General features: G+C 37.9%; 1 protein-coding gene across 7 annotated transcripts in view; it reads right to left on the reverse strand.

Annotated features, from left to right (window-relative positions):
• WIPF1 (WAS/WASL interacting protein family member 1) overlaps positions 1 to 25,759 on the reverse strand; it is a 180,228-nt gene that overhangs the window by 14,804 nt on the left and 139,665 nt on the right. For 6 of the 7 annotated variants that reach the window (XM_007494403.3, XM_016433715.2, XM_016433716.2 and 3 more), the window contains 3 exons: positions 15,087 to 15,174; positions 9,317 to 9,446; positions 2,679 to 2,858 (listed from right to left, as the gene is read on the reverse strand). In XM_007494403.3, coding sequence (XP_007494465.1) covers positions 2,679 to 2,858; positions 9,317 to 9,446; positions 15,087 to 15,137 — 361 coding nt within the window. In that variant the 5' untranslated portion in view covers positions 15,138 to 15,174. Of the gene's footprint in view, positions 1 to 2,678; positions 2,859 to 2,989; positions 3,635 to 9,316; positions 9,447 to 15,086; positions 15,175 to 25,759 lie in introns of those variants that run through there. The other variant, XM_007494410.3, reaches the window with a different exon arrangement.

The raw sequence follows: 25,759 nt of genomic DNA on the forward strand, positions 1-25,759 counted from the left end.
AAGACGGAAGGTAAGGGTTTATAAAAAAAAAAAAAGAAAGAAAGAAAAGAAAAGGCAGCTGGAACTGGGGTACCTTTATGTAGGACTGAGTGAAATGGACAACTGAATTCTTTCCTGATGGATTATTTTCTTTACAAATTAGATAGATAAGGACAGCCTTATTACATAGTTAACATGAACTGAATGGGGCCATCAGCAAGAGTACACTGGAATCATCCATCAATTTAGAATCAGAAGATCAAGGTTTGAATTCTGTTTTTGCCACTATGTGCTCCTGGGCAAAATGTCAACTTCTCTGAGACTTAATTTTCTCATCTGCTAAATGAAGGGGTTGGACAAACTGAATTCCCTTCCAGCTCTAAATCTATGATCAAATGACATAACAAAGGTGAATAATACTTTTATTTCTCATCTTATTCATCTCTTTAGAGCATGTAGGTGGCTCAATGTAAAGAGTACCAGGCTCATCTTCTTGATATTCAAATTTGGCCACCGATATTTACTAGCTGTGACAATGAACAAGTCAATGAACTTTTTTTTTGACTCAGTTTTCTCATCTGTAAAATGAGCTGGAGAAGAAAATGGCAAACCACTTTAGTATCTTTGCCAAGAGAACCCCAAATGAGATCACAAAGAGTCACATACGATTGAAATGACTGAACAAATATTCATCTTCTTAGAACTCTTGAAGATTTTGGAAACTGAGTTTTACAATTTGAGAAACACTGCTTTTGACCAGGAGGTCTTACCATACAAAACATAGCAGTAAGTGAAACATTAATGTAATCAGTCCTGAGAAGGGCCTGCTGGGTCCTAGGTCAGCTGTTACAGATTAGAGATCATGAATACATATGGAGGGAGTTGAGTATCTGAGAAAAATGGAAGTTAAGAAGATCCAAACAGTGGTAAAAAAATATATGCTATTAAAGGTTTTCAAAGTATTTTGCTTCAGTTATTTCACTTGAAGCTCAAAATAACCTTGGGAGATAGGTGCTACTGTTATCCCCAGCCCCAGGAAATTGAGGCTGAGAAGTTAAGTGCCTTACACAGGATTATAGGCCAGAGAGTTGGCCATTACAGGAAGAAGAATGCTTGAGTGAAATGACATTAATTGGAGGAGAGAGGTGAACGAAGTCAAAAATAACAGTAATAATTCTGGAATTGGTCATAGGAAGACCCTCTGCTGAGCCTGAGAGGCAAGAGAAGGCCTTGAATATGGGAGAGGGAGGGAGAGAAAGGGAGAGAGGGAGAGGGAGAGGGAGTGTATTTTATGTTTTTCCAAAAAAGATACCGCAGCTAGGTGGCACAGTGAATTCAGTGCCAGGTCTGCACTCAGGAAGACTTGAGTTCAAATCTGACTTTAGACACTTAATAACTATGTGACCCCTGTCAAGTCACTTAACCCTTTTTACTATTTTCTCATCTCTAAAATGAGCCAGAGAGGAAAATGGCAAACCAATCCAGTATCTTTCCAAGAAAACCCCAAATGGGGTCACAAAGAGTTAGACAGGACTGAGCAACAACAACAACAACAAAGGATATTAAAGTGGGTTAGGTCAGAAAGTAGAATTTATTCTTCCTGTTCCCTTCCCCATCTAAGTGATCATTTTAAAGAGCATTTTCTTATGTCTCTGTATAGACAGGAAATAATCTTTTATAGTAGGCTACAGTTTTCATTTGAGTTCAACTCAGAGTCATATTTTAAGTTTTTACTGTGCTATCATCAACTCATAGTAGATGCTGCTTTGGACGGTCCCATCATCATATTTTTAGCATCATAAGCATATTTATTATAATTTATTATATATTTACAGCAAATCACATGTATTATGTTCACTATAACATATTACTTTGCTAGACATATAAAAGAAAAATGGTAACTCAAAAATAAGCAAATGCATCAGAATATCCATAACAATTGTATTCTGATTTTTAAAAAGGGGGATTGAAATTCTGTTATCATCATCAGGAATTCAATGAATGCCTCCCACAGACCAGATCTTGTTTTAGGTATGTGTTAGAGGTTGGCAAATCCCCTGCAATTTCTAGAAGATCATCCCCACATTCGATCCTTGCGCAATAAGTGCAAGAGACTGATTTTAGAAAGTGATCTAAAAGATATACTGGAGAGCAGAGTCAGACAACTTCCAAAAAGTAGAAAGGGCAAATTCCCAGGATGCCAAGCCACTAAGCAGAGTTCCATAATGGGCCATAGATGCTGTATTTTCTCCCAATTCAGCTTATGCTGGAAAACTATCCTCCATAAGTATAAGGCTGCTCCATATGTTACCACTAATTTTGGTAGGGAGAATGTTAAATACACTTTGTTTTTATAAAAGGAACAGGTCTATTTCATATATTACCAGATTGGTAGAGAGGATATTGCTTAATATAGATTATTCCTTAAAAACAGCCTAGGCTATAATTTTGAAATAGGGCAGCATGGTACTATGGAAAGAGTAATTAGGTCAGAGGGTTCAAATCCCATTCCTGCTACAACCTATGTGACTATGAGCAGTCACTTCAACTCTCAGTTAAATTATCTGTCTTCTTATCTCTAAAATGAAGGGATTGCACAAGATGGCCCCCAAAGTCCCTTCAAACTATGAGCCTATGAAATATTAAAGTGGTGGGGAGATACATTAACCCAGTAAATTAGGAAGAAAGAATTATATTACCAGTATCTCGGTTGGCTGTCGATCTCAGCTTCGGCATTCCTGCCTGGAATAATCCGCCTAAACCAGGTGGACCACTCCCTCCAAAACCACCTCCAGAAGCACCACCACAACTTCCACCAAATCCACCAGTACCGCTTCCTCCTCCAAAGCCACTGCCTCCACCACCAGATCCTTTAGGTTCTGCAGAGAGAAGAAAATTAAATCTTTAATGCAAACAGAAAACATGAAAATTATTTCACAACTAGCTTTTTCATCAAGCCCTAGACTGTATGAAACAACAGAGACTGGAAAACAAGAAAACAAGGATCTACCTGGAGAGCAGGATGATGAGTACCCTTTGGAGTCTCCATCACTCCAGTATCTTTCTCTATATTTTGTCGTTCTTCTCTGAAGGGCCTTAATAATAAAGCCCAGATCTTTACCTCCTCCCCACCTCAAATACCACATTTCTCTTCCTTCCATAGCAGCTATGAAAACACAGCAATTTCGATGGTGATAACAAAGGAGTACAGAGTAGAAAAAGGAGTGGGTGATCGAATATACACTGACTTCCCTCTTTCTTTCTCTTTCCTCAACCAAAAGGCAGTGGATCTGGGATTCTGTGAAATCTTCTCTGGCCGATGCCTGCCTCTCAGTGTGCTGGGAAGCAAGCTACTTGTGCTGAGGAAACAAAGTTCACATTGTGGTGTTTGTCATCACTTCATTGCTAGGTCTGCAAAGCTCATAATCTGGAGGCTATTCTTCCTAAATAATGCATGTGAGTTTCATAGGATGATGGGATTATGAATTTAGAGTTAGAAAGAGCCTCAGAAGTCATCTTGTTCAACATCCTCGTTTTACAGGTGAGGAAACTGAGGTCAGGACAGGTTAAGTGGCAATAGATGACATTTATATAGTTAAGATTTGCAAAACACTTTACATAGCCTTCTCATTTTGCCTGAGGTCACCAAGTTAGAAAATGAAAGAGCCCAAGTTCTCTGCCTACAAATTCAGAATTCTTTACCCAGTAACACATTGCCTGAGTCCATGCATTCTGAGAAAACTGGTTCTTGGTAGATGAAAAACACAAACCCCAAATTTTTTCTTCAACTTCCCCCCATAAAGTTGACCAAACTTAAACACACTGATCTATGAAAGAAAATTATATTCACATGTTTAGCCTTCATTTTCCTAGTAAGGGCATTTTCTTGTTTTGTTTTTAAATTGTTTCAGTTGGTTTCAACTCCTGACTCCATTTGGGATTTTTCTTGGCAGAGATACTGGAGGGGTTTGACATTTCCTTTTCTGGCTCATTTTATAGAAGAGGAAACTGAGGCAAACAGGATTAAGTGACTTGCCCAGGCTCACACAGCTAGAAAGTGTCTGAGGCCAGATTTGAACTTAGGAGATGAATCTTTCTGACTCCAGGTCTACTAGTCTATCCTTTATGCTGGCTAGCTGCCCCAGGGACATTATTTTACTTGTTCTCAAACACCTTGAGGAACTGTGATTTAATCTTTGTGGGCATTTCCTCCACCACACCTTAGCAGAATGCTTTCTTGAGTTTCTGTGGCTGGAAAAAAAAATCACTGGCAGCCACTGGTTGAAAATTCAAAACATACAATTATTATTCGTGTAGCTTTATATATATATATATATATATATATATATACACACACACACACACACATATATAGTTCAGATAAAATTGGCTCCAGGCTCTTCCTATCTTAAGCAAAAAAGAATTATTTATCTAGGTGGCATAGTGGAGAGAGTGCTGGACTTGGAATTAGGAAGATCTCAGTTCAAATCCATCCTCAGACACTTAGCTGTGTGACTTCCCAGGGTTGTGGTGAGAATCAAATGAGATTCATATTTGTAATGTGATTTACTTAAAAATCTTAAAGTACCATATTGATGTGCTTCAAGAGACTGAATCAACTACATGAAGTACTATACAATGATAACTCTTATTATTCTGTCACATTCATATGCCGTAATTTATTCACCATTCCCCAACTAATGCTAAGGTATCCCTTAATTTCTAGGGGTTTTTTTTTATTACCACTACAAAAAGCTGCTATAAAGAGTTTTGTTACAGCCATAATGATCACCATGAAACAGTTTATGGCTTGACTTACAGAGCTACAATTTAGTTAGGACCAACATTTTCAAGCTGAGCACCGTGATGGTACAGTGACAAATTAGGTCCCTTTTAACCCCTCTCTCCCCCAAATTCTAGATTCTATGATTCAAGACAGGACTGTGTCTTGTTGGTTGTTTGCAAAGCCCGTGTAGTTCCAAACAGAAGAATAAATACTTACCTGCCTGTTAAGGCACACAGAATATGAGAATACTTATTTGATGGAGTCTTGTTCCTACAGGTCTCAGAACACATTTTAAATATCCCAAAGAAGTGGGCATCCTTAAGTGAGACACAGTGTGGCTTAGTAGATAAAGGGCTGACCTTGAAATCAGAAAGACCTATGTTCGTCTTTTTTTTGATACATAATTGCTGCTTGACAAGTCACTTGACCTCTCAGTGATACCAGTCAACTCTTTTAAGACTTTTGTTTTTTAAATGGTTACCTTCTGCCTTAATATCAGTTCTAAGACAGAAGAGCAGCAAGGGCTAGACAACTGGGGCTAAGTGACTTGCCAGGGTCACACAGCTAGGACATGTCTGAGGCCACATTTGAACCCAGATCTTTCTGACTCCAGGCTTAGTGTTCTGTCCACTCTAAGACTTCTAAGTTACAGATGAGATTTTGATTTGTATCAGAGGAATAGCAGTTCTTACACACAAAATCACAAATCTAGACTTCTGCCCTGACCTCTCTTCCCCTCTGCCCCACAGAACCCCTCCAAGAACCCCACAACAATAAAATCAAAACAACATCTGATAACAGATTAAACTACCAGAAGGAAGCTGGTGGGAAGGGGACAAGGAGTCAACTTGTTGCCATGGAAAGAGAGATGCACCAGGAGCCCAGCTTTCTGCTCAGCTCTGACATGAATCAGATATATAACCTTCAATAAATTGCTTCTCTCTGACCCTCAGATACTTTATCTGAAAATGAGGGAGTTGGGGAGGGACTCAGAGATCCAATATTTTCCCCTCCAGCCTTTAAGGATTCTTGTATTACTTCTAGGGAGGATTCAGGGATTCATCACTGGTTCTTGTTCAGTTGTTTTTCAGTCTTGTCCAACTCGTCCTGAAGCCATTTGGGGTTTTCTTGGCAGAGATATTGGAGTGGTTTGCCATTTTCTTGTCCAGCTCATTTTATAAAGGAGGAAAATGAGGCAAATGTGGTTAAGTGCCCTGCCCAGGGTTATCCAATCAGTAAGTGTCTGAGGCTGGATTTGAACTCAGGAAGGCTTCCAGACTTCAATATCCAGTACCCTATCCACTGTGCCACCTAGGACCCCTGACAGCAGTGGCAGATTTAGATTCTGACCCATTTGGGGGCTCCCTCAACATATATATCCTCTCTGGTGATTTAATCTATTCCTTGTATTAGAACTATATCTAGCCTATCCTCCTAATAGAAAAGTTCCTCCCAGTTCTATAGGTAACTGTCGCTGTTATTTGAGAAGCTGTTGTAATGAGGTTCCTAGAAAATAAGAGACTGAATTTTGTCCATGTCACCAAGAGCTGTGAATCTAGAAACAAGATTTTTTGCTATTTGCAGAACTATGTAACACATTTGCAAAAATCCCAGAATTTACAAATTAACAAGTTGCCTGATACTGAAAGTATGTTATGCACAATGTCAGAGATGCTGAACATGCATTTGAAAATGCTATTTTCCCCCATTTCCAATAATACATTTCCCTTGGTTTTCAAAGAATTAGCACATTTTCCATAAGGTTATATAGCAGTATACTAAATTTATATGATTCGTATAGTTTTACAGGATAAGCTTGATTTTTGATCATCTATTTCCCTCCCCTTTGGGGCAGCCAGAAGAAATTTGGGTCTACTGGACCTGGCCACAAAGTTTCTTTCTCAATGGAGAGAGTGCTGGACTCAGAGACAGAAAGTCTTGAGTTCTAATTCTGCCCAAGACACTTAGCTATATGATTCTGGCAGATCACTTAACCTTGGTGGCTCTTAGATTTCTCATCATAAAATGGGAAAAATAACGGTCCTTATTTCATAGGGTTATTGTGACTATCAAATGAGATAAAATGTAAAGAGCACTGTCAACCTTAAAGCATAAAAATGTTAGTTTTAAGTATATAAATGTTTTTTGTTGTTGCTGCTGCTATCATCGTTATTACTTTTAATGGACAGCATGTTGTCTTTTTTATTTTTAATTTTTATCCTTATTTTATTCCAATAACAAATTTACATACATTTTCCAAAGTTACATAATTCACATTGCTTCCCTCCCCCCTTCTCTCCCCACTCCTGAAATTGACAAGCAATTCAACTGGGTTATACATATTATTATTAATTTACCCAGAAAACCCTTTTTTATGGGCAAAGATCTAGAAATATCCTAGTTTCTGGCCTTTTAGTATTTTGGATCCTCCTATATGGAAAAGGACAAGCAGGCTAATAGCTAAAATAGGTAAAATATTGGATCGGGAGTTAAGCATGTTGGGTGCTAATCCTAGCTCTTCCATCAGCCATTTATGTAATCCTATGAAAGGGGCAGCTAGGTGGCACAATGATCATGAGGCTTGGAGTAAGAAGACATGAGTTCAAAGGCAGCCTCAGACACTTGCTAGTTCTGTGAACCTGGGCAAGTCACTCAACTCTGTTTGTCTCGGTTTTCTCATCTGTAAAATGAGCTGGAGAAGAAAATGGCCAACCATTCTAGTGTCTTTGCCAAGAAAACTCTAAATGGGGCCATAAAGAGCCGGACATCTGAAATCTGAACCTGGGCCCCTGCTTTTTATAAAATCTGGGAATTGGATCAGGAAATCTCCAAGAATTTTCCCTAGCTCTATTCAATGAGACCATCACTTTATTCTTCTAGAACAAGGCTTCTTAGCTTTCTTCTTGCATCATATTAGATCCCTTTGGCAAATCAGGTAAAACCTATGGACCCTTTTTCTGAATGCTTATAAATGTGTAAAACAAAATATACAAGATTACAAAGAAAACCAATCATATTGTAAAAGTTATTAAAATATTAAAAAAAAACAAGTTTATAAGCCTCAGTAGAAAAGAATAATATCGGGGGGAGCTGGGTGGCTCAGTGGATTGAGAGTCAGGCCTAGAAACGGGAGGTCCTAGGTTCAAATCTAGCTTCAGATACTTCCCAGCTGTGTGACACTGGGCAAGTCACTTGACCCCCATTGCCTAGCCCTTACCACTCTTCTGCCTTGGAGCCAATACATAGTATTGACTCCAAGACGGAAGGTAAGGGTTTAAAAAAAATAATATCAAGTTCTGACTTTTATTTTCTTTTTTAAAAAATGTTTTCTTTTCTCAATTACATTTAATAACAATTTTCAGTGTGCATTTTCTTAAATTGTAAGATTTAGTTTGTCTCCCTCTCTTCCTTCCCTTCCCCATTCTGGAGACTGTAAGCAATTTGATCTGGTATGTATCATGATACATGTATGATCATGCAAAACATACTTTCATACTGGCCACTGTTGACCAAACTTCTCAAATAAAAACACAAATAAACTAAAGTGAAAAATAGTATGAATTGCCTCTAACAGTTCTTTCTGTGGAGGTGGACAGAATTCATTGTCACAAGAGACATTTTCTCAGGAGGGTGTTATTGGGATTAGAGGTTAGATTAGTTTCAAATCAAAAGTTGAAAAACCCTGTACTTCCCTTTCGAAGGGTGGAGAATGTACTCTTACTCAATAATAATTGCGTAGCCGAGGAGCAGTAGTCAAAAACCTCCATCAATTTCCTCTTCTCCAATTTCCTTCTCTCTTCAATTCCTCTGCCCTTTAACTGATGTTCTTCCCCTTCTGCTGACATTTCTACCTTCTTATCCATCTGGCAGGCAAGACATCTACAAATTTTCCTCCTACTCTTAGTTTTGCTGCCCACTTCAGTCAATTTTATGTCTCCAAAGATTTTTTAGGACCTTGTAAGAAGTACAACCCCAGCCCAACTAGAATCTATAGAGGCTATGTAAACTAAGGTCATATCTCCAATATTTCTGACTGGTAGAGAAGACAGGTCTGGTGGTGTGGACCAATAATCCTGAAGGCAAGCCACGCATTAGTAATAGATTCCATCCAAGGATCATGCTATTGAGTAGCAGTGCCTGGTAAGTATACCAGGGCAAGAGAAACAAAACATCAAGATTTCCTGGCTGGCTTTATAGACTTTACACTGGATAAGATAATCATTGCATCATAGGCTCTATCATCTCGATTTCTAAAAGAGAATATGATGGCTCCTTGCTCCTGACTCGGGGCAAGAGGAGCAATGAGTTAAGATTTAGAAAGTACTTTGAGCTCCTCAGAAAGGAGTCCCTGTGTGCTTGGGACAAAGAATGATTATACCAGCTTCCTGCGGCATTCAGGGAAGAAAGCCACGAGGACCCTGGCACCCAATGAGTAATAGAGTACTTCCATCTGCCAGCATTGCAGCTGGCATTAATAGAATTGTTTGGATTTGGTTATTAGATCATAAACCATTCATCATGCATGAAAAATATATATATTTTTCTACTTACTGTCCAATATTGGTGCACTTCTGTCATTGGTGACTGTTTTCTTGAGTTTTTTCCCTTTGTTAATGTCAGAAAGGAGAGCATTTCTCCCAGCCTGCTCCGATTTGTTCAAGGAAGGCTTCTCTGTGTTTGCCTGAAAAGTAACCGTGTAAGCTTGCTATTTATCAGGAGAATTAAGACCATGAACTGCAACATTCAGTGTGGGCAGCTGGGGTAGAGGAAACTCCTAATTAAGAAGCCTGGCTGGTAACAGGTTATAAATTTTGAGGAAGTTTGACGATAATACAAATGTAGTTCTTTTTTTTTTTTAAGATGGAGATTATCTGGGGGTAAATATAGCAATAAATATCATTTATATTTAGTTCAGGCAAGTTGCTTCCAGATACAAGACTCTGAAAATTCATGTCATTGTCTGTTGGATTGTAATGACCAGATCCTGGCTTCATTGACTAGGAACAAAAGGGAATTTTAAAATTGGGGGATTTTAATATTGAGGTAGAAATAACTTTGCAAGAGGCCTCCAGGATTTGATCTTGAAAGGACAGATTCAGGAACTGCTACATCTATCCATCCAATACAATAAGCATGTATTAAGTGCCTGTATACATTCAGCAAGAGGTGGAATGTCACAGTGGATAAGGGGTGGTCTCAGAGACTAGATAACCTAGGCTCCAGTCCCATCTCTGACCATACTCGGGAAATCGTGCAAGAGTCCTAGACAACTTTCAAAGACAGAGTAGAACAGATGCCAATCTAGGTGAAAAACAAACATGCATAGCATTATGGTAGCTGCTGGGGATGAAGCTTCAAAATTGTGCTCAGTATGATACTTGGCAAATTGCATAATAAATGCTTATTGATTGACTTGAGGACTTTGAGGATTTCATCAATGTGCATATTCCCTCTAATGGTCCAAATCCCAATCACAATATGACTCCTGAGATAGTTTCTGAGACTCAAGGGGCTTGGAAAAGCTGTCACCCCGTGGCCAGCCTGGTCTTGAGCTCTTTTGAATTTAGCTAGGCTAGTTTTCAAATAGACATACAACTTGTTGTCATCAGGTCCCATATGACTGGAGGAGATAAAAAGATTAAAAAAGAAATGACCCCTCTTCTTGTCAATTTTCTAATTGTGTAGGCAAAGTGTTTAGTCAAGTTTACCAGTTATATATGGAAAAAATAATACCTAGTAGCATTAAAGTCCAGGCCAAGGACTGACAAGGTAGTGTGAGAATTTAATATTAGTCCTTGGTACTCTAAGACCAATTTGGGGGTTTTGAAGGAAGAGTTTTTCTGAGGTTGCAATTCAACCCCATCTTTTGGTTGAATTAAGAACAAGGCCAGGGGCTTATATATATATAAGGGGGATGTATGCACTCTGGGAAGATGCCAGAAGCCTCCTGGCTCCTTGGCACCTGAAAGATACTTGGCTCTTGTCTCACTTGACTCCTAGCATCCTGCAGACTGACCTCTGATCCAGACTGAGTTAAAGCTGACAAATCAGAGGGACTCAGAAAAAGTGACATCATGGAAAGATATAAGTTTCAGTTTGAAAAGGAAGGGAGCCTCTTTTTTGGCCCTGGAGTCACAGTGTGAGGAGGTGTATCTGTAGGGAAACCACACAGCAAACTTGGGAAAGGGGATTGGGTGATAAGGCTGGCAAAGGGAACAGCCGGCCACAGGTGGCTGGCACCTTTTCTTTCTCCCACCTGCTTTTAAAACTTATTGAATAAATAATTTTAAATTAAAATACAGTTTCTAGAGAATTTTAATTTTAACAGTAGTCAGGTGGCATAATGGCTCGTGTGTTGGACTTGGGAGTCAGTCAAAAAGACCTGACCTGGAATCCTGCCTCAAATGCTTACTAGCTTTGTGACCTTGGGCAAGCAATGTACATTCTCTTGGCTTTAGCTTCCTCTATAAAATGGGGTTAATAATAGCACCTATCTCTCAGCGTTATCAAGGGGGATAAAATGAAATAGCAAGGTGATACAGAAATGATGATGGATATTCCAGGTTGGCAATTTCTGAGATGATAGATCTTAGATATAGTAATGTGGGGACCCAAGAGTTAGTCCTTGCAAATTTTATGACTGTGAAGGTTGCTCTTAGATGGGATGGAGTCAGCCCAATCTCTCCTTTGGTCTCTATCTCAATTCTTCTGAACTCTACTCTCAACTGGGTAATAATGAATAGTACAGAGTTAATGAGAAAAACAGATCCTCTCAATTCAGTAGCTAGCTAACTCCCAGATTACATAATGTGTTAACTTCTCTGTATAGTGGAAAAAGCGCTGAGCTGGGAATTAGGAAATGTATATTCTAATATTGGCTCTGTACATATGATTCTGGGCAAATCACTTCACTAAGATTCAGTTTTACCATTTGTATAATAAGGAGATGTTGTTTGATTTTCAACTGTTCAACAAGTATGTTGCACTGGGCACTATGCTAGGCACGGGAGACACAGAGACAAAGACCCCAAATGGTGCCCATTCTGAAAGATCTCACATTCTGAGGTGGTGGTTGTGGTGGTGGCTAGGGAGAAGGGAAACATCATGTACACAGAAAATTAAATATAAAATACATCCAAGGGGAAGGGTACAGACTAATCCCTCTAAGCTCTTACTGGGTCTATGATCCCAAGCTTCATGGAATGTACATTTAAAAAAAACATTTCTTTCTGAGTAACAACTCTAAGATGGAAAGGCAAGGGCTAGGCCAACAGAATTAAGTGACTTGCCCAGGGTCCCCCAGCGAGGAAGTGTTTGAGACCAGATTTAGATTCAAGTCTTCCCAACTCTACCCACTGTGCTTCCTAGCTGCCCCATGTACATAGTCAAGTTGAAACTACTACAGGAGGAAGCGGATTCCAGTTTCCACCATGGGTGAAAGTTACTTTGGGATGAGGATAGTGGGTTTGGGTAAATGCTAACCTATTAAAGAAGAAGGAAACCAGAAAGGAAAGGAGTATGGCCATCACGGAAAGGAGTGTGAGAGAAGGAGCACTTGGTTATCAATGATAATGTCTAGTCCTCATTTTGCTACTTACTGGCTAGGTGACCCTGGGTAGATTCTTGCTGAGAATTTTGGTCCTCAGTTTTCCCTAAGACAATGTAAGTGAAAGTGCTTTGTGAACGGTCAAGTACTATATGAGTGTTCAGTATTAATGAGGGAGCTGAAGCTTAGTGAATACTCCCTATTCAGTCATTATCAGAGTTGGAAATCTGATTTCAGGTCCAGTGATACTGGTCCTGATTTCAGGTCCTGAACTACTAAGTGATACTGTCTCTCTGTTTTCGTTTATTATTTAGGAGAGGGGAGATGGAGTTAGCAATAGTTTTTTCTGGAAGGTGGAAAAGGAAGGGTTCTAACTTAGCAAATGAATTATTTTTTTGCTGATGATGTGACAGAAGGGGAAAGAATTGGAAAAAAAAGAGAGAAAGAAAGCAACAGGGCCCCAAAAAACGAGGGATCAGTGTGTTAATAATAGCTATTTTGATGGATGTGAAGCTGAAATGTAGACTGTTTGTGTTTCATAAGGTCATCTTAATCACCTGCATCTGTAGAGTCCCTATGTGTATCCACAGCCAACTTGGAAGAATATATCTTGGGGGGAATAGCTGGGTGGTTCAATGGATTGAGAGCCAGGCCCAGAGACAGGAGGTCTTGAGTTCAAATTAGGCCTCGAATACTTTGAGTTGTGTGACCTTGGGCAAGTCCCTTGATCCTCATTGCCTAGCCCTTACCACTCTTCTGCCTTGGAACCAATATACAATGTTAATTCCAAGATGGAAGTTAAGGTTGTTTTTTTTTTTAAAGACTATATCTTGGAGAGTGATCTGAATTGTAAGCATAATAGGGTGACCATAGAATTACTTCAAACTCAAGAACACCTCTGAACCATGAGTAATGGGGTTCAGGCCAGACCAGAATGAGGAAAGGCAAGTTTAGAATGAAGGAATAGGGTATGTGTTGAAAATGGACTAGTCTTAATTGGAGGAGGAGAGGACTACATTGGTGAGGACTAGAAGATGAGACTCCATATGTAAAATGTGAACCATTCTTCAAGAAGCCTTGAATGCCAGGATGAGCTTGGATTTAATATTATAGTGAGAGGGAACACAATGTTAAATTCCAGAGCTGGGGATTGACATAATAAAACCAATATTCTAGGGACACTAATCTGTTGGCAGTGTGAATAATGGATTGGAACTTAAAAAATATATATATATATATATTTATATATATTAGCCTCTTGACTTACTTTAGAAGTAAAGTGATATGGAACTGGTTTAGGGTATGGCCAGAGAGACAGCTGAATCTCAGAGGCACTCACCAGGAGAACTTATCTAATGTGGTGATAATGTACCAAGAAAACCCCAGAGATCGCTTCCATCCATGGGGTCACAAAACTTTGGACGCAGCTGAATGACTGAATGAATGAAAAACAAAATAAAGCAGATACCACCAGGAGGGCAGTAACATGACCTGGGTTCTGGTCCTACTTTTGCTAATTTAATTAAGTGTGATTTGGGGCAAATGAATGAGTTTCCTTCATAAAATTAATGTGATGGTTTGAATATGGAAGGACTGGAAGATCACCTGGTCTAAAAGGTACTTTTGAACTGCTAGTCTTTTGACTCTTACGATTGGAAGAATCAAATATGAGGGACAGAATAGAGGGGGGAAATGTGAGGAGTACACTAGCTCTGGAGTCAGAGGATGTGGGTTCAAAGTGTACTGCTTATGATTATTAGTTGTGTGATCTTGGGAAATTGACTTAACCTCTCCTGGGTTTCAGATTCCACAGAGACACCGAATCTATAAAATGAGGGAGATGGCAGGGAATCTAGGTGGCTTGGTGGATAGAGAGCTAAGCCTGGAGACAGGATGTCCTGATTTCAAATCTGGTCACAGACACTTCCTAATGGCCTGGGGTAAGTCATTTAACCCCCATTGCTTAGCCCTTACCATTCTTCTGCCTTGGAACTAACATACAGTATTGATTTGAAGATGGAAGGTAAGTATTTTTAAAAAAAGAGGGATGAATAGATTTTGAGGTACTTCCTAGCCTTTGAGGTACTTCCAAGGTCTAAATCTATGATCCCATGAATTTAGGATTATAGTGAACCTGGTAGAAGACTACATAGTATCAGGTAGGTAGAATGTAAAGCCTCTGAAGACAGGGATTTTTCTGTTTTTGAATTCCCAACATTTTGCATTGTCTTGCACAAAATAAACACTTAATAAATGGTTATTAAATTCAATTGAATTGAAGAAAGTTTAAGGCAAAAGACAGTGAAAGATAAGCCCTCATCACACCAGTGCCACTGAATTCAACTGGAATTGATCTCATTTCTGGGAAGGAAGTAGGTCAGGAGTTGAGGACAGGCCTCAAAATGAATGGCAGTTCTACTAGCTGCCTCCTACCACCAATTAGAACTGGACAAAGTATATCAATGAGTGATGGGAAGAATCAGCCCTTGGAACACTGTGTCCTCTGGAAACTATTTTGGTAATATAGCTGACAAGGGCAGAGTGAGATCTAATCAGACTACATGTAAGTTTTAAAACAGTTACAGAAAAACTGAAACAAGTGGAAACTATAAAAAAAAAGTTTTATGTTATTTGTACCAACTTGGTTTGGGGTTTGCTTATATTGTGCACCTGAGTCAATCTTATCATGTTTTATTTAAGCAGAAGGAGCAAATATGTTTAAAACAAATACAAACTTGTCTTTCTTTTTCTAACTAGTCACTAAGAGATACTCACCAGGGCAAATGTTGGTGGTGGTGGAGGTGCTGGAGGGGGAGGAACAGGCATCTTGGAAAATTAAGCTTCAATATTATCACTATTAAACCTGAGAGAGAGAGAGAGAAACTTATTAGGCTCTTGTGTGGCAATACATCCTAATTTTTTTTTCCTTTTCTCCTCCCCACACCACAAAATTAAAGTTGAAGTATATCACCAACTTTTTTCCTATTAAATATATTTTAAAAAATTTATTCATTACATTAAAATTCCTAGATATCTCTATCCTTCCCACTCCCCCCCTCACTAGAAAAGGAAAATTGGGCAACTTTTTAAAAAGTCTAAAATCAAAATAAAAATTTTCCCCTTAAGTCACAAAATAAGCCCCAAAGCCTTCAACAATGGAACTGGAATTCATTTGTTTGCTAGGATTCCAGCCTTCTTCCAGTTCCTTCAATCACTTAGTTCCACTAGTTTCCAAGTGGAATCACTGTGGAGTGGAATGGAACCTGGACCTTTGGCCCATGAGCAAGAATTTATTGTGAAACCACCAGAACTTCACCCTGTTCCACAGTCACACCTGACCTCTTCTCTCAAATGAGTGCCATTGTTCACAATAGGGACTCAGCAAGAGATTGGCATGAATTCAAAAATTTCTGGTACCCTATGTTTACAGAAGAGATGCATTCTAGCTGAAAAGCAGCTCTCTGTTAAAACACTCCTCTTTTTCCCACTGGTTTTCATTATAAAATCAGAAATGGATTTCTCCTGGAAATAAATTCAACCATTTAATATATAGGCAAATTCCACAAAACATTGTGTATTAGTTCCCTATTAAGCCAGATGTTACAGGAGACGATATGTCATAGGTATATAATCCATAGACTTTGCATATCAAGCCAAGCAAAATCGTATACGGTTTTACATGTTATGGTCAGGTTTGGTTATTAAGTATTCATGAAGTTTTTGAGAAATAATTTTGAGTTGTCTTGAGTTGAGTCATTGAATTGTCATGGAAGTGAAAATCTGTTATTCTAGCTGAGACTGGAGGATCTCTGGAGATCCAGAATTTTCAGCTACATCTAGAGAAAGAATTGTGGGAGTAGAAATGCAGAAGAAAAACATGACCTATCACTTGTTATATGAATATATGATTTGGAGTGTTGGTTTTAAAAAATTATTATAAAAATGAATAATAAAGAAATAGGATTTGAGTGATATATCTATAACCCAGTGGAATTGCTTGTCAACTCTGGGAGAGGGAAGGGAAAAAAGAGGGAGAGAACATGAATCATGTAACCAAGGAAAAATATTTTAAAAATTATATTAAAGACATAAAAAAAGAATTTTGAGCTACAGCAGGCTACAGTGATTGAGTACACTGAGTAAGTACACTAAGCTTGGCGTTAACATTGTGAGAGTCCAGGAGGTGGGAGGAGGGGCAGAGGGAGTACTATATCAGATTGCCCAAGGAAGGATGAACTGACTCAGGACAGAAATGAAGTAGGTCAAAAGTGTCCATTCTTATTAATAATGGGATCCATTCCAAGACTAGTTCTTGTACTTTCATCCTGGGGCAAGGTGGGGAAACCAATACTTATAAAATGATATTGATTGGAGCAACATATTGAGGCTATACCTATATTAAAATCAAGTGAAAAAAGAGAAAACTCAAATGTGAGAATGCAGCCAATATTAATAATCTGTATTAAAAGAAAAAGATTGGTTTCTGAATAAAAAGACATAGAATAAAAACAATGAAAATAAAAAGAGTGCAAGTGACAGAAATGGTGGCAGTACAATTGTCTGACTTGTTCTCCTTCATCTACTGTACCCACTTTACAAACATTCTTTATCAAGTGGTCTAAGCTTTTTACCTGCTTACTTTTTAAGGCACGTTTCACTCAAGGCAATTCTTTGAATCACATAATTTTTTTTCCCTCCTTTCTAGGACTTCATCACTTCCATCCCAGGTCTTGACACTAGAATAACACTTGTAGTTAGTAATGATTTCCTTGAACAGAAGGAGATGAGCTGAACACAAAGCTAAGGTTGGAAATGTTCAGTCTTTATTTAAGAACCCAATCTATGACTTTTAAGATCCAGTGTCCTCTGATGACTGGCTGATGCCTTATAACTGTCAGCAAATTAGATTGTATCTCTGTTGTTTGGGGCAGCTAGACAGTGCCAACTTAGCTTCCTGAGTTTAAATCTGGCCTCAGAAACTTACTAGTTGAGGGACACCAGGTAAAATGTTGGTTGCCTCAGTTTACTCATCTTTGAAAATGAGCTGGAGAAGGAAATGGCAACCCCTGCTCTAAAGACTACTTATGGACCAAAGACCTATGGTACATCGCAGCACTGATGGGGTCATACTGGTCACTTATAAGAACATGATCCTGGAGAAATGGGGTGAATACTTCCACAGGGTTCTCAACAGACTGTAACCAATCATTGTGGAAACCACTGACCATATACTTCAGGTTGAAATAAATCCCTCTCTTATATCCCTTGGCTAAAAAAGGCAAACTTCCAACCAAGGAGAATTTTTGAGTGCCATTACTCCTCTTATATGGCAAAGTGCCTGGTGCTGATTCCATTCCAGCCGAGATTTACAAGGCTGAAGGTCCACTGCTCTTACAAAAGCTACTGAAATCTGGATCATATGGCAAGAGGAGGTCATCCCCCAGGAGAACAAGGATGCCTCCATTATCCACCTCTATAAAGGAAAAGGAAAAATGGTCACTGAGTGACAATGACAGGGGAATTTCTCTGTTAATCATTGCCAGCAAGATTCTTGACAGAATCCTCCTTAATAGGCTGATCCTCCACCTGGTTATCTAGCCAAGAACCAGTGTAGCTTCAAAAAGGGGAAAGGAATGGTCAATGTGGTGTTTACTACCCTGCAACTCCAGGAGAAATAAGAGAAGCAAAACAGAGGTCTGTATGCAATGTCTGTCAAAGTGATTAAGGCCTTTGATACAGTCTGTTGTGAAGACTTATGGAAGATCATGGCAAAATGTGGTTGCCCAGAGAAGTTCATCAGTATTGTATGCAAGCTCCACACATGCACAGATTCTAGATAACAAATAATGCTCCCATACTTTTCCATTCACCAATGGAATAAAGCAGGGCGTGTGTTTGCTCCCTTGCTTTTTTTTAGCATGATGTTTGCAGTAATGTTGTCTGATGCTTTTAATGAGGACAGAAATGGCAGTAAGGTCAACTACCACAATGATGGTAAATTAATTAACTTGAAAAGATTATAAGCTAAGAATGAAGTGGAGGGAGAGTTGGTGCACGACTTTCTATTTGAAGATGATTATGTATTCAATGCAGCCTCTGAAATTGAGATGCACTAGAGTATGGATCCATTTTCTGCCACTTCTGTTAATTTTGTCCTCACAATTACCACCAAGAAGAGGTTCTCCAGCAAGTAGCATCAATCGCATCTTCCCTATGCGGAATCATTGAGAGATTTTGAATGCTGTGAATAAATTCATTTACCATGGCAATATACTTTCCAGGGATGTCCACATGGATGACGAGGTTGATGCATGCACTGATATTCATACAGGCTATATGTGCCCAACCTGTCGTAGAGCCTAAAGCTCATACTGGTCTGATCAACCACAGTTGGACACACTATAAATTGACTATCACACAATGATGTCATTTTGGTTCTCTTTGAGAATGAAGGACAACAACCAACAACCAACCAATTTTAGGCTCGTCATGTAACTTATATGGACCTTACTTTTTAAGAAACAGGTCTCAATGACTTCTGAATTTCCTTCTATTTAGATTCTCTATTAGATACTATCATGGATGGCAAGAAAAATAAGCAAAGATCTCTGTCCTCAAAGAGTTTAGAATCAAGTAGGTAAGAGATGACTTACTCACATGAATGTTATGAGCTAATATTTGATAAATGCTAAATGTCTGATGCAGACAATAAAAATTAGGAGAATTTTAAGGAAGAACTTTCCCATTTCTTCTCTATGAAGACACTAGAGGTTATAGGCCAGTCAGATGTAGTATCACTTCCTGCATGATTCAATGTATTTCCATACTGGCCTTTTCCTTTTCTCAACTCTTCTTGCATGTTATCATTATTTTTTTTAAATTCTATTTAATTAGTCAATTTAGAACATTTTTTCTTGGTTACAAGAATCATGTTATTTCCTTCCCCTCCCCCCCACCCCTTCCCATAGCCGACATGCAGTTCTACTGGGTTTTGCATGTGTCCTTGATCAAAACCTATTTCCATTGTATGTTATCTTTAGCACCACAGTTTAACCTCCAATTATTCTTTGCTTCATAGTCTGGTCTACTCTTCAACTAGGAAGAGGAAGATCTGGAACACATTGAAAGAAAATTCCACTGTACACCTAGAGAAATGATACACCATGGGGTACAACTATATTAGGATGAAGAAATTTATTTCATATCCAGGTATTCAAATTTTCTTATCTTTCAATTTCTCCTCCACTATGGATTGCCTTCTAAAGATCATATTGGTTCAAATATGCCTCAGATACTTCCTAGCTGTGTGACCCTGGGCTTAACTTCCATTGCCTTGCCCTACTTCTGTCTTGGAACCAATCCTCAGTACTGGTTCTAAGATGGAAGGTAAAGTTTTAAAGTAAAAAAACTACACTGCTGGTTTCCATGTTGAAGTAGCTCTAATAATTATAGGAAGTTAAACTGAATTTACTGCCACAATACCAGTACAATTTGGCATAAAAAGTATTGGATTAGAAGTCTATAGCTTTGGGTTTTAGTCATGGCATTCCCATTTACTAGTCATGTGACTTTAGGCAAATCAGAATTTAACCCTTATGAGTCTTCAACTCCTTATGTATAAAATGGAGCTAACAACTCCTGATCTGCCAACTTCACAAGTTATAAGGCAGTAGAGTGAGGAACATGAGATAATATACAAGAAAGCTCATTGTAAATGAGTGTGTTCCACACAAATGCAAGCTATATTAATGTCATTTTATCTTTATACAAAAAAATCAATTTTATGAATTTTTTAAAAAAGTGTACCCATCTGAAAAACATTCAGTGCACATAAAGAATTATGAAAAGTACAGTATAAACGGAGGCAGTTAGGTTGCATGGTGGTTAGAGCATCAGGAATATCTGTCACTTGCTAGCTTTGTATCTGGACAGATCATTTTGCCTTTGTCTCATTTTCTTCCGCAAACTGTAAAATGGGATTGAATAATACCTCCTACTGTTACAATAGAAATAAGATTTAGGACATGAGTAATTGACAGGGCATGGGATTAGAATTTTCCCTGGAGTTGGTGGAATAGAATCCCAGAGAAATAGTTAAGCAGCTGACAATCTCTTTGAACCTGGATGAAGGAGGAAGAGTATTTTCCTGGAGCAGCTTGAGAAACCATCATTCAAATTACAAGCCTGGTTGGCTGTGGAAAAGAAGGCGGTCTTCATTCTTCTGCTGGGCAGATAGAACAGACCAGATTTGGATATTTCTCTAGGGATTTTTGGACTTTGCCCACCAAAAGACTCTGTTGTAAGATTACTAATCCCTAAAGACTTTGTCTTTAATGTACTTAGAAATAAGATAGTTGTAGTCAGATAATTCATAATTTAGAGGGTAAAATAATTAAGATCTCTCCCTTTTCCCTTCTTTCCCCTACCTTGTTTAATAAAAATATTTGTATATTCCTTCTATGTGTCTTCCCTAAAACCCCTTCAATTCCATTGTAATATTTCAGTTGGCTGAATTAGCTAGGTTGTAAAACCTAAATTTTATAGTTTTTTTAGTGATTTTATAAGGAGAGTATAGAGATAAGGCAGCTAGAATGGAACATTTTAAAGACCCTCTGAAAATAGTACAGTCCAGAGGGGGAGGCCAGCAGAATTCTAAGACTCTGGGAAAGCTGTGGGACATTTAAAAACATTAAAGGGCCATTACCATGTGCTCTTGGTGGCCATATTGGAATTTTTTTTCAAAATTTCAATTTTGTGATTGTTTATTGTAAAATCTGATCACAGTGGAGTTTAATGCCACTATTTCACCAGTGTATACTGTATTACAAATGAATATAAATCTGACAGGGGACATAATAATGGATGTTATTGAGATCTTGTGGGATTACATTCTGCATATCCCTTACATTCTATTTGTAATGTATGTGCAATGCTTTTAGACTATGACTGTATGAAACCTATAATGGAAATCAAACTGAAAACTGTCTTATCACATATTCCCCTTTGTTGTGTCTGTCTGTATGTCTTGTTTATTTCTATTGTAACACTACTTCACAGAGTTGTGAGCTTCAAATAAGAAAACATTTGTAAAGTGTTTGCCTGGCACATAATAGGCATTTAATAAACATGTATTCCTTTCCCCAGGTACTTCTTTAAACACAGAGGAAATAGTAATTCCCAAATTTAATAATCACCAACTGATTCCCTTTTCAAGATATCACTAGGACACTGAAAAAAGAATCAGTTTGAGTCTTTGAGTACCTGCTTGACAAAGACATTAACGATTTTGGTGGTGAGTTGAGAGAATCACTTATAAATAATAATAATTTTAAAAAACCCTGATGTGAGAAGGAAGGACTCTCTGTGTGTGTGTGTGTGTGTGTGTGTGTGTGTGTGTGTGTGTGTGTGTGTGTGTGTGTGTGCTGTGTGTGTGAGAAGCCTAGAGGTTTCAAACCCTATGCTTAGTTATTCTAAATGGACAGGAAAGAAAGCTGTAATGACTCATGAATCTATACAGTTCAAGGGTTTAAAAAGGAGCCAGTTCTGTTGACCCTCTACCCTAGTTAAGGGTCTGGGCTCTTGCACTGAGACTTGTGATTGATATCTGCTTTGTCTTTTAGTTCTAGTAACTAGGTCCCTATCTCATTCCCGGTGCCCAACATCCTGTGTGAAGTCCCTATTCTGACACTGAAAATCTAAACCATTTTCAAAAGTTAAACTGCCAGAGCAATATATAGTTGTTGCATGGATAAAATTCACTGGATTAAATAGTTCTATAATATAATATTCAAGGTAGCTAGATGGCACATTGGTTAGACAGTGTTGGGTCTGGAGTCATTTAGCCCTTTTTGTCTCAGTTTCCTCATATGTAAAATAAGCCAAAAAAGCAAACGGCCAGCCACTCCAATATCTTTGTCAAGAAGACCCCAAATAGGATCTTGGCAATGCCTGAAAACAATTGAACCACAACATAATACTCAATGATAGGGACAGTCATGATGTAGTGAATAGGGAGTCAGCCTCAGAATCAAGAAATACTGGGTTCAAATTCTATATCTGATGTATAATGGTTATGCGATCTCAGCCCAGACTGATTAAGCTTTTATGCTCTAGCATAAAATGCCATGACAATGGTGAAAAGGTTAAATAGAAACTGGGAAACTCATCGGTACATAAAGATCTCTGCTGCAGTATACTGATTTAGCTTCAAAATATACTATCTATGTTTTATTGTATTTTAATTTCTTTTGTTAACTATTTCCCAATTACATTTTAATTTGGTTCTGGGGGCACCCTCAGTGTTGTGACAGTTCCTATCCTTATAAATAACAGGATACTAAAAAAATTCCCAAATTCCCACCATGAAGTTACCAGTTATAGAAAGAATTCACTGACTGACTCCATTCGTTCTGATTATTGTTTTGCCATCAACATCTATGCACACTTTTTTGTACTTACTGATTTTTCACTTCATAAATATCATTCAATCATTCTCAGGTACATATTTCATGCATGCCCAAACAAACTATTTGGTTGACTGTAGTTCTTGCCTTCCTCCATTGTCTTGAACAAATCATAGCATCAATAGATATGATAAAAGGAACAATGGCTTTGGAATCCGATTTGCTAATTTTTTTTTCTTGTCTCAGACACTTGTTATACTTGTGTGACTTTTAACAAGTCAATTTTCATACTTAAGGTCTCTGGTCCTTGGTCATCTGAAAGAATGAGGATGGGCTAGATGACCTACCATGTCCCTTTCAGTTCCCAAATCTCAAATCTAACTCACTATTCAGTCAGTCAATAAAAATTAAGTAAGTTTCTACTATGTGTAAAGCACTATGCTAAGTGCTGGAGATACAAAACAAGGTAAAAGACAAGCTCACAGAATAAAGAAGAAGACAACAGTCATGTACAAATAAGCTATAGACAGAACAGACTGGAGATAATAAACAAAGGGAGGGCACTAGCATTAAAGAAGAATCAAGAATTTTAAAGGTCATTTAAAAGACCTTTGGTCAAACCAACACTTTCATCTGATAGAGGTGGAGATTGAGGACTAGAAGGTTAAGTAACTTGCCTATAATCGATTACACAGCTAAGATTTCTATGCTATTGGCAATGGGGTCACTTATCAGAGTAGTATTTTGTATAATAATATTTTAGTATAACAAAATAATTTGTATACTTCCTTGAAATTCATAGGATTGTGATATGACCATAATTTCTTTTGTAATCCTCACTTTTAAGCAACCAGGATAGTTATCAGTATACAGGGACCATTTCTGAATTCAGTCATTCCTTTGATGCCCAGATGTGATTTCATGTTTTCATGAACACCTCATTGATATTCAAGTTGTTGATTGATCAAAATATTGCTGACTATCATGGTAAGAGAAATAGTGATGAAATGAAAAAGGTACTGGATTTAGAGTCAGAGGACTTGGGCATTACTTCCTGGATGACACTGAGCAAATTGCTTAACCCTTGATCCTGTTTCCTTACCTATAAAATGAATGGCTTCAAAGATAACAAAAGACTGAAATAGTCAATATTGGAAGGATTATGGGAAGATGGGCACACTGGTGCATTGTTGGTGGTATGAATCAGTACTGTTTTGGAATCCAACCATTTTGGAAAACAGTTTAGAATTAGTCTAATTAAATGACAAAATTTTCACAATCTTTGACCTTGGATCCATTTTTAGACTTCTACTCCAAGGAAACCATTGATAAGAAGATGAAAATTCTCATACTGAGCAAAATAGAGTAGCACTTTTTGTGATAGCAAAGAATTGAAATAAAGTAGATGCCCATTGATTGGGGAATGGTTAAACAAACTATGGTGCATGAACATAATGAAATATTACTATGCTATAAGAAATGATGAATGGGACTAACACAGAGAAGTATGGAAAGGTCTACCTAAACTGATGCAGAGTGAAGTAAATGGAGCCAAGAAGACAACATACATCATGACTACAACAACACAAATGGATAAGCACCCATTTCCAAAATCAAAATAGAATGTTGTCAAATGATAAAAAACAAATATAGTTCAGAAGAAGAGATATGAGAAGAAGAGATATGAGAAGATGCCATCCCATCCCATTCTCCTTCACTGCACATACAAACACTCCCTTGGCAGAAGAGGGAAGTGTTGGATATATCTTTAGTTTATTGGTCAGTCAATAAAGATTTATTAATTACCTACTTTGTGCCAGGACTGTGATAAGTGAAAGGAAGATATATAAGGGCAAAGTAAAAATAATCAATAGAGGGAAAGGCACTATTATTAAGAAGGACCAGGAAAGGTTTTTTTGTAGAAAGTGGGATCAATTATGCTGATTTTTTCCTTGCCTTTTTTTTATTTTGGCTGTTAAAAATACCATTTGTTATACAGGATGGTATTTGGAAGAGGGAGGTAGAGGGATACTAGAGGAAATGATAGTAATGTAAAAAAAAGCATTAAAAATGAATGATGTGGACTAATTAATTTCTACAGTTAAATTCAACAATCCTAGACTGACAAGCTGCTTACAAAAAAAAAAAATCCTTACCTTCCATCTTAGGATCAATGCTATGCCATGGTTCTAAGGAAGAACAACTAGGCAATAGGATTAAGTGACCTGCCAAGAGTCATATAGCTAGCAAGCATCTGAGGCTATATCTCAACCCTGAACCTCCTGTCTACCAGCCTGGCTCTCTATTCACAGAGTCACCTATCTACCCACTTGACAACATTTTTTAAAGTATTTATTTAAGTTTTATATTAAAAATTTTCATAGTTTAAAATTCACATTAAATTATCATAAATAATGATGAATGGGGCATCCTCATTATGAAAAGGAAAGAGAGGAGGAATGATTAAGGATCTGGGGCAATAGGTCACAGGGTCATTCATCTAGGGATAGAAGAGAATTAAGGTTATTGAGCTTGGTCCTCTCATTTTCAGAAGAGGAAACTGAGGCCCAGAACACATACCAAATTACAATGGGAAAGAAAAGAAAGCAGATTTCAATGACTGCTGCCATCCAGAACCAAAAAGCCTTAAGTGTCTGTATTCTTTCTTTAATTGTTTTTGTTTCTATTGTGCAGAATCCACCACTGAAATGAATCTCTTTGGAATCTATCACTCGAATATTAAAAGTTGAAGGTGGTTAAGAGCTGAAATCTATCAGAACCAATTAAGATGAAATTTGCTTTGTTCTCGAACTTCCTGTAAAAAATGCTCAACAGGAAAAATTAATGCTCACAGAAAACCACAGTCATCCTGTTTCTTTAACACAAACTTTTCACAGCTGCATTTGTCTGTAGTTTCTATATTATGATACCGGTCAAAAAAAATCCCCACTCAATGAGTTGCCATTTATAATACTTTAACTCATTGTTGGGAGAAAATATCAGTTCCATAGTTTTTTTTGTTTTGTTTTTTTTTAAACCTAACAA

The sequence above is a fragment of the Monodelphis domestica genome, chromosome 4 (assembly GCF_027887165.1).
Source record: "Monodelphis domestica isolate mMonDom1 chromosome 4, mMonDom1.pri, whole genome shotgun sequence".
NCBI classification, from domain to species: domain Eukaryota; kingdom Metazoa; phylum Chordata; class Mammalia; order Didelphimorphia; family Didelphidae; genus Monodelphis; species Monodelphis domestica.